Genomic DNA, 9848 nt, shown 5'->3' with positions numbered 1-9848 from the left:
GTAAGGATACAGGTGGATGGTGAATGGCCCCTCCCAGACGGAATAAAAGAGGAGCGACAGGGGAGTGGAGTTTGCAGGAGACAATGCGTTCAATTCATTAGGGTGAAGATCGGCTCCTGACTCCTTGCCAAGGAATTGCTGCTACAGCGTGGAGTTTAGAAGGTCTCGGCCTGGCACCTCTCCAAGCCTGATAAGGTCTGTGGTTGTCAATTCGTCCTGGAAAGACGGTTTGCCGGGACTTTGCCGAAGGTGAAGGAGAGCAATTCACATCAAAAGGGGTTTTGTCGGGACAAGGAGTCGCCTTCGGGATTTTGGGAAGCCTCGGTCCAAACACTTGGATTCAATCTTAATTTAACCCCCACCGCCTGGGTCCCTGCAACAGACCGACTCCTTCAACGGACCCCCAGGGCTGGGTTTGTGGTCCCCCATCCCTCCCCCCCCTCCAAATGTCTCCGCTTGCGGCGAGAGCCCTGCCCGCCCAGCCGCTGCCAAGCCACACGCCCGGGTGCCGTTGGCATCCTCTTTTATTTGTTACAAATGTACAAGATTTCGAAACCAGAGATTCCAGCGCAGCGCCCAGGTACCCTGCTGCCCCCCCCCTCTCCTCTTCTACCTCCACAACTGGCCTCAGCTTCACAGCTTTCTCTGCGGGCGGGGAGGAGGGGTGGGGGGGGGCGACTGGAGACACACACATACACATACACACAACGCCCCCCGTCCGTCCGTCCGTCGGTCCCCCCGCCAGGGTGTTGGATGCAGGAACGAGAAAAATCGGATTGGGGGGGGGGGGGAAATCTGGATCGCAAAGAGGAGAGATCGGTCTTTGCTTCGAAAGGGGGGGAGGGAAGGGTGAGAAAAGCCCCGGTTTTTTTTGGGGGGGGGGGCTGCTCCAATCTTAGTGGCTCCTCGATGTCCCTATTCCAGTGTTAACACTATTGTGGGGAGGGGGATTTGCCAGATAAATACACTTGGTCTCTCTCTATACAGACAGGAGGGGAGGGAGGGGGGGGGGACACGGATGGAGAGATCCACGCACTATATATGGGGGGGGGGGGCGGGAGGGCCGCTCCGAAGGTCCTTCCCGGGGTGGGTGGGTGGGTGGGAGGCAGAGGGAGGGGGGTATTTACACACACAGTTTCTGGACTGCCCAGGATTCTGCCCCCCCCTCCGCTTCTGATCCTGCGCCAAGTAGAGGGAGGAGCCTTCCGGGGGGGGGGAGGAGGGGCATAGCAGAAACGAGGAAAGGGGGGGCCTCCCTCCCCGCCCCTCACTGCTTCTTCTCGCGGGGTGGTGATGGTGACCAGCTGCTTGGCGGCCTTGGCGATGTCGTAGGCGCACTGGATGACCTGCTGCGTCAGGAGCTGGTAGTCCACGGGAGCGCCGGGCTCCGGCGGGACCGTCTTGCGACACTCGCTCTGCAGGCGGTAAGCGCTGGCGTTCAGCAGGCGGAGGGAGCTGCGCACCGTCTCCAGGGCCGGCTTCTGCGGGCGAGAGGACAGGCCGAGAGTCAGGATCCCGGGATACAGGCAGTCCTCGACTTACGACGGTTCACTTACTGCTCGTTCAAAGTTACGACAGGCCTCCTCCCCCCGCCCCCCAAAAAAGGGGGGGATTCATTGATTGCTTTACTACAGCATCTCCCAAGCCAATATTCAAGCTCTTGGTGGCAGGTATCTACAGGCAGTCCTCGACTTACGACGGTTCACTTAGTGACCGTTTGAACCTACAACGGTGCCCTCCCCCCTGAAAAAAGGGTCTCATGACCGTTTTTCGCACTTACGACAGTCGCAGCCTCCCCAAGGTCAAAATTTCAAGCTCTTGGCAATCGGTAGATCTACCGGGAGTCCTCGAGTTGCACCAGTTCACTCGGGGATGGTTCAAAGTTACGACGGCACTGGAGAAAGTGACTTATGGCCGTTTTTCATACTTAGGACCATTTCAGCATCCCCAGGGCATCACGTGGCCGAGATTGAGATGCTCGGCAATGGACTCGTATTTATGACGGTCGCTGTGTCCCGGGGGGGGGAGGAGGGTGTTACACGATCCCCTTTCACAATCTTCTGACACGCAAATTCACTTGACAACCGGGTTACTAACTTATCCACTGCAGCGATTCACTTAACAACCGTGGCACGAAAATGGGGCAAAACATAGCTGCCGCTTAGCGACAGAAATGTTGGGCTCAACTGTGGTTGTAAGTCGAGGACTTCCCATAAGGACAAAAGGTTAACCTCAGCCTCTTTTTGGTGCATCTGCCCCAAAGACGAATTCCTTGTGTGTCCAATCAACTTGGCCAATAAAGATTTCTCTTCTGTTCTACTCTAATTCTAATTTCTATTCTATTCTTTATTCTAATTCTAATTCTATCCTAATTCTATCCTATTCCCTATTCTATTTCATTCCTTGTTCTGTTCTATTCCTTATTCTATGCTATGCTATTCTATTCTTCTAATTCTATTCTATACTTTATTCTATTCCTTATTCTATTCTATTTCCTATTCTATGCTATGCTATTCCCTATTCTATTCCATTCCTTGTTCTGTTCTATTCCTTATTTTATGCTATTCTTTATTCTAATTCTATTCTATTCCCTATTCTATCCTATGCTATTTCCTATTCTATTTCATTCCTTGTTCTGTTCTATTCCTTATTCTATGCTATTCTATTCTTTATTCTAATTCTATTCTATACTTTATTCTAATTCTAATTCTATCCTATTCTATTCTATTTCCTATTCTATTTCATTCCTTGTTCTGTTCTATTCCTTATTCTATGCTATGCTATTCTATTCTTTATTCTAATTCTATTCTATACTTTATTCTATTCCTTATTCTATTCTATTTCCTATTCTATGCTATGCTATTCCCTACTATTCCATTCCTTGTTCTGTTCTATTCCTTATTCTATTCTATTCTATGCTATGCTGTTCTATTCTTTATTCTAATTCTATTCTATACTTTATTCTAATTCTATCCTATTCTAATTCTATCCTATTCTATTCCCTATTCTATGCTATGCTATTCCCTATTCTATTCCATTCCTTGTTCTGTTCTATTCTGTTCCTTATTCTATTCTATGCTATGCTATTCTTTATTCTAATTCTATTCTATTTGCTATGCTATGCTATTCTATTCCCTATTCTATGCTATGCTATTCCCTATTCTATTCCATTCCTTGTTCTGTTCTATTCCTTATTCTATTCTATGCTATGCTGTTCTATTCTTTATTCTAATTCTATTCTATACTTTATTCTAATTCTATCCTATTCTAATTCTATTCTATTCCCTATTCTATGCTATGCTATTCCCTACTCTATTCCATTCCTTGTTCTGTTCTATTCTGTTCCTTATTCTATTCTATGCTATGCTATTCTTTATTCTAATTCTATTCTTTATTCTAATTCTATTCTTTATTCTAATTCTATTCTATTTCCTATGCTATGCTATTCTATTCCCTATTCTATGCTATGCTATTCCCTATTCTATTTCATTCCTTGTTCTGTTCTATTCCTTATTCTATGCTATGCTATTCTATTCTATTCTTTATTCTAATTCCATTCTATTCTATTCTATTCCCTATTCTATTCCTATTCTATGCTATGCTATTCCCTATTCTATTCCATTCCTGTTCTGTTCCGTTCCATTCCATTCCATGCTATTCTATGACTCAAATAATGTGATTTTATACAAAGTGTCTCCACAACTGTAAAACCTGGTGCATTTTAGGTCCAGTGCAAATGTTGCAGCATAGGGTGGATTGGGGGCGGTGGGCTGTTCCAATTCCCCAACTCAAAGCCCCCATGATTCTATATAGCGCCTTCCCTCCTCTCCCGCCATCCCAAATTCTCCTCCTGGTCCCCCATCCTTCACTGCAGGGGACTCCAACCGTGGCCATTTTGCAACTTGCGGACTTCAACTCCCAGAATTCCTCAGCCGGCATTCTGGGAGTTGAAGTCCAGACGGGGGAATCCTCTTGCCTTCTCCTTTGATCAGAGATGTTTATTAAATGGAAAAGGGGGGGGGGCAAGAGGAGGAAAAATAGAAAAGAAAGTATTAATATATAAGTATATGTTCAAGAATGAGGTATAGAGGGGGGAAAATAGGACATGATAACGAAGAAAAGGGAATAGGAAAGAATTGCAGGAATACTGAAAATACACCAGTTCAGAGTTGAAAAGAGATAACCACAATAGCAGAAAAGGAAAGGAAGAGAGGAGTGGGAGAGAGGTAAGGGGAGAGAAGGAAGAAAGGAGAGGAAGGGATAGAAAGAGGAGGAGAGAGGGTAGGAGGAGGAAGAGGAAGAGAGGAGTGGGGGAGAGGGAAGGGGAGAGAAGGAAGAAAGAGGAGAGGAGAGGAGGAAGGAAGGAATAGAAAGAGAAAGAAGGTAGGAGGAGGAAGAGAGTAGGGGAGAGGCAAAGGAAGAAGGAAAGAGGAAAGAAGGAGGGAATGGGTAGAAAGAGGAGAGAGGGTAGGAGGGGAAAGAGAGGAGTAGGGGAGAGAAGGAAGAAAGAGGAAAGGAGAGGAGGAAGGAAGGAATAGAAAGAGAAGGAGAGAGGGTAGGAAGGAGAAGAGGAAGAGTGGAGTAGGGGAGAGGCAAGGGAAGAAGGAAAGGAGAGGAGGAAGGAAGGAATAGAAAGAGAAGGAGAGAGGGTAGGAAGGAGAAGAGGAAGAGTGGAGTAGGGGAGAGGCAAGGGAAGAAGGAAAGGAGAGGAGGAAGGAAGGAATAGAAAGAGAAGGAGAGAAGGTAGGAAGGAGAAGAGGAAGAGAGGAGTAGGGGAGAGGCAAGGGAAGAAGGAAAGGGAAAGGAGAGGAGGAAGGAAGGAAGTAGAGAAAGGAGGGAGGGAGGGTGAAAGGAAAAATAGGGTGAGGATGACAAAATAGGTGCAGCGGATGGTAAACAAAGCAATCCAGAATGTGTATTTTAACCTTTGATATGGAAAAACAAACATGTAAAACTGATAAAGATAAATAAGATAACTAGGTGAATGTATTCCCGTAACTATATATGAGAGAATAAAAATAAAAAACTTTAAAAAAAGATCAGAGATGTCCAACTTTGGACACTTTTAACACCTGGGGGACTTCAATTCCCAGAATTCCCCAGCCAGCCCCGCTAGGGAATTCTGGGAGTTGAAGTCCACAAGTAACGATCCCAAATAGAGATTGGAAACACCGGGGAAAAATGCAGTTTTTTGGTTATCAGAAAAAAACCAGAAAAAAACTGGAAAAAGAAACCCTGTTTCCCCCCCAATTTTTCTGGGTTCCCCCCCCCCAGGCCTTCCCATCTCTACTCCCAAGGTTGGAGACCCCTGAGAGTTACTGAGCATTGCTGAAATGCAGCCAGCTAGGAGGGGAGACCCCGGGGAAGGGGGTCTTTCACAGTGGAACATCATCCATAACTCCCCTTAGCCGGAATCAGATGTGGGTTCCCACCGGTTCGGCCCAGTTCGGTTGAGTAGGAAGTAGCTCAGCCAGACACGCGGCCCGAATCGGATCTCTTGGCGGTGCTGTGGCCGCCGCCATCTTAAGTTTTTCCCTCTGTGCATCCGCACAAGCAATTTTTTAAACTTCTCCGCATGTCGGAAGTGGGCAACGCCCTCTCGCTCAGAGGCGGCATTCAGCCGGTTCGGGCTGCTTTGCACGAACCGGTAGCAGAAATCGTGGGTGGGCCTGTCCCCCCACCCCGGATCTATGCCGTCCTATTTATGCACGTGTTTGAGGCCGGCCACATACGGGGTAGGCGCCCACGCAAGCAAATCGCGTGCGTAACAAAATATGAAGCCCACCGCTGCTCTCGCCCGCTTACCTTGGGGAAAAGTGAGGCCATTTCCGTCACCGCCGTATGGATTTTCTCTGAACAGGGGACGAAGCTGCTGGGGGGGAAACAGGGACAGAGTAAGATCCAGGATGAGTGGAGCCGGAGATCCCTTGTCGTACAAGGCGAGGGGACCCCGATTTTTGAAGATAATGGGGTTCGGCACTAAACTTACAACCCTGAGTTACAACCATTTGTTTAGTGACTGTTTGAAATGACAACTGACCCACCCTCCAAAAATATGTGGCCTCCCAGAATCCCCCAGCCAGCTGCTTTAAGAGGGGAGGGCTTCCACTCCCAGAATCCCCCAGCCAGCAGGCTTTAAGAGGGGAGGGCTTCCACTCCCAGAATCCCCCAGCCAGGATGCTTTAAGAGGGGAGGGCTTCCACTCCCAGAATCCCCCAGCCAGCATGCTTTAAGAGGGGAGGACTTCCACTCCCAGAATCCCCCAGCCAGCATGCTTTAAGAGGGGAGGGCTTCCACTCCCAGAATCCCCCAGCCAGCAGGCTTTAAGAGGGGAGGGCTTCCACTCCCAGAATCCCCCAGCCAGGATGCTTTAAGAGGGGAGGGCTTCCACTCCCAGAATCCCCCAGCCAGCATGCTTTAAGAGGGGAGGGCTTCCACTCCCAGAATCCCCCAGCCAGGATGCTTTAAGAGGGGAGGGCTTCCACTCCCAGAATCCCCAAGCAAGCAGGCTTTAAGAGAGGAGGACTTCCACTCCCAGAATCCCCCATCCAGCATGCTTTAAGAGGAAAGGACTTCCACTCCCAGAATCCCCCAGCCAGCCTGCTTTAAGAGGGGAGGGCTTCCACTCCCAGAATCCCCCAGCCAGCAGGCTTTAAGAGGGGAGGGCTTCCACTCCCAGAATCCCCCAGCCAGGATGCTTTAAGAGGGGAGGGCTTCCACTCCCAGAATCCCCCAGCCAGCATGCTTTAAGAGGAAAGGACTTCCACTCCCAGAATCCCCCAGCCAGCATGCTTTAAGAGGAAAGGACTTCCACTCCCAGAATCCCCCAGCCAGCATGCTTTAAGAGGGGAGGGCTTCCACTCCCAGAATCCCCCAGCCAGCAGGCTTTAAGAGGGGAGGGCTTCCACTCCCAGAATCCCCCAGCCAGGATGCTTTAAGAGGGGAGGGCTTCCACTCCCAGAATCCCCCAGCCAGGATGCTTTAAGAGGAAAGGACTTCCACTCCCAGAATCCCCCAGCCAGCATGCTTTAAGAGGAAAGGACTTCCACTCCCAGAATCCCCCAGCCAGCAGGCTTTAAGAGGGGAGGGCTTCCACTCCCAGAATCCCCCAGCCAGCAGGCTTTAAGAGGGGAGGGCTTCCACTCCCAGAATCCCCCAGCCAGGATGCTTTAAGAGGGGAGGGCTTCCACTCCCAGAATCCCCCAGCCAGCATGCTTTAAGAGGGGAGGACTTCCACTCCCAGAATCCCCCAGCCAGCCTGCTTTAAGAGGGGAGGGCTTCCACTCCCAGAATCCCCCAGCCAGGGCATCTTTTGGGAGGTATCAATCATTCCCTTAACAACAGAGATCGATTTTGAATGAATTATAATCAAATCCTAGATTTATTTTAAAAATGTGTTGGGAAAGTATCCCAGACACCCCAAATTTGACTTTCCCGAAGTCATTGACCTTCCTCATCACACAGCCTCCTTGCTCTTCCCTCCCGGTCCTTCCCCAAGACCATCATCCTTGGCTAGAAAGGTCTCCTCTATCCCCCCAAAGCCCCCTCCCCCCCCCAAGGACACCCCCCCCACACACAAAAAAGGGCTCCGGGAAGCCTCTTCCTGACCTGTCGTGTTTGAACTCCTGGGCGGCCCTCAGGAGCTCCTGGATGTTCTTGGTGACCTGCTCGGTCTTGAGGATGACGTCCTCTGTGCTGGGGAGACCCCCGTCCAGGTCCCCTTCCAGCAGCTCAGGTTCCAGGTGCAAATCCTCCTCCTTCCCCAGATCCAGGAAGCGTTTCCCGTCCATGCAGCTGGAATGGGGGGGGGGTTGCGAGGAAAAGGGAGGGGCAGGTTACGAAAAGTAGGATTGATTTGATTTGGATTTTATTATATTTATATGCCGCCCTTTTCCCCCCGAAGGGGACTCAGGGCGGCTCACAATTCAAATCAGGGAAGAGGGGTACAGACAAAAAATAAAAAACGAAACATAACAATACATAATTTAAAAACACACAACAGTCATACCATTCGAGACGGGGGCAACAGCTCTTTAGCCCCAGGCCTGTCTGAACAGCCAGGTTTTAAGGGCTTTGCGGAAGGCCTGGAGGGTGGTGAGGGTTCCAATCTCCATGGGGAGCTCGTTCCAGAGGGTCGGAGCAGCCACAGAGAAGGCTCTCCTCCGGGTAGTCGCCAGTCGACACTGGCCGGCAGATGGAATTCGGAGGAGGCCTAATCTGTGGGATCTAATCGGTCTGGTGGAGGTGATTGGCAGCAGGCGGTCTCTCAAGTACCCAGGTCCGATAATTGCCCCCTTGAGTGAGCCCTCCCTTGCTTGTCTCAACCACGGGGGGACAAGGGTGCAAATCGGGGAAAATCCTCGCGGTTCAGCACGGTTCAGCCGAACGGTTGGTAGATTGCCGTTGGTTCTGCGAACCGGTAGTAAATTAAAAAGCTTCCAAGGACTGCATGGCTGAGCTGTGAGCCGGGCGATTGTTGGAAGCTTTCCCCCCACTTTTTAAATCGTTTTTTTTTTACTGCCTATTTGCCCGGAAAAAAAATGCTTTAAAAAGTGAAAACAAGTTGGCCACACCCACTCACATGACTCCCCCCCACCAAGCCACGCCCACAGAAGCAGGGGGGGGGAGTTAAGATTTCACCACTGGTGCAAATCCCCCACCAAAATTACATTTTTTGGGTCATTTTATAAGGCTGTTTTAAATTTTATTTTAAATGTTTCGACCTTAAATTACAGGTAATCCTCGGCCTACGACCCACAATTGAGCTCAACCTTGTATGTCGTCAAGTGAGACCTTTGTTAAGTGAGTTTTGACCCTTTTACGACCTTTCTTGCCACCATTGCTAAGTGAATCACTGCAGTTGATAAGTTAGTCACATGGTTATTAAGTGAATCGGGCTTCCCCCTGGATTTTGCTCGTCAGAAGCAAAAGGGGGTCACGTGACCCCAGGACACTGTGACCGTCATAAATGTGAGTCAAACGGTTGTAAGTGTGAAAAATGGGGGAAAGTCACTTTTTCAGTGCTGTTGTAAGTTTGAACTGTCACTAAACAAACTGTTGTAAGTTGAGGACTACCTGTATTGGGTTTTTAATATTTTTATTAGAGCAATTTAATTTTAAACCTTTTATGAAGGAAGTGGGCATTTCAGAAGTTTGATCAATATGTCAATTAATCAATAAGTCAATTAATCAACTAATCAAAAAGCCAATTAATCAATTAATCAAAAAGTCAATTAATCAATTAATGAATCAATCAATAAGTCAATTAATTAACTAATCAATGTCAATTAATCAATTAGACAATAAGTCAATTAATCAATTAGCCAATAAGTCAATCAATTAATAAGTCAATTAATCAACTAATCAATGTCAATCAATTAGAACAATAAGTCAATTAATCAATTAGACAATCAATTAATAAGTCAATTAATCAACTAATCAATAAGCCAATTAATTAATTAGACAATAAGCCAATTAATCAATTAGACAATAAGCCAGTTAATCAATTAATTAAGCAATCAATTAATCAATCAATTAATCAATATGTCAATCAATTAGACAATGTCAATTAATCAATTAGACAATCAATTAATCAATAAGTCAATTAATCAACTAATCAATAAGTCAATTAATCAATTAGACAATAAGCCAATTAATCAATTAATTAATCAATTAATCAATTATCAACTAATCAATGAGTCAATCAATCAGACAATAAGTCAATTAATCAATTAGACAATTAATCAATGTCAATCAACTAATCAATAAATAATCAATGTTAATAAGTCAAATCTCACTCCAAAAGCAAAGCTAAGGTCTGATCTCTCCCCGCAGGCGGAGGGTCTGCA

General features: G+C 47.5%; 1 protein-coding gene across 1 annotated transcript in view; it reads right to left on the bottom strand.

Moving 5' to 3' along the window:
- GIT1 (GIT ArfGAP 1) overlaps positions 1-9848 on the bottom strand; it is a 44563-nt gene that overhangs the window by 9758 nt on the left and 24957 nt on the right. The window contains 4 exon segments of the mRNA XM_087702899.1: positions 146-238; positions 934-1481; positions 5806-5872; positions 7609-7794. Coding sequence (XP_087559025.1) covers positions 146-238; positions 934-1481; positions 5806-5872; positions 7609-7794 — 894 coding nt within the window.

Source organism: Thamnophis sirtalis, unplaced genomic scaffold (assembly GCF_051295495.1).
Source record: "Thamnophis sirtalis isolate CommonGarterSnake01/CBP01778 unplaced genomic scaffold, rThaSir2_p1.2 scaffold_17, whole genome shotgun sequence".
Classification (NCBI taxonomy): domain Eukaryota; kingdom Metazoa; phylum Chordata; class Lepidosauria; order Squamata; family Natricidae; genus Thamnophis; species Thamnophis sirtalis.
Note: the sequence above shows the minus strand (reverse complement) of the source record. Positions and strands in the feature narration are given on the sequence as shown.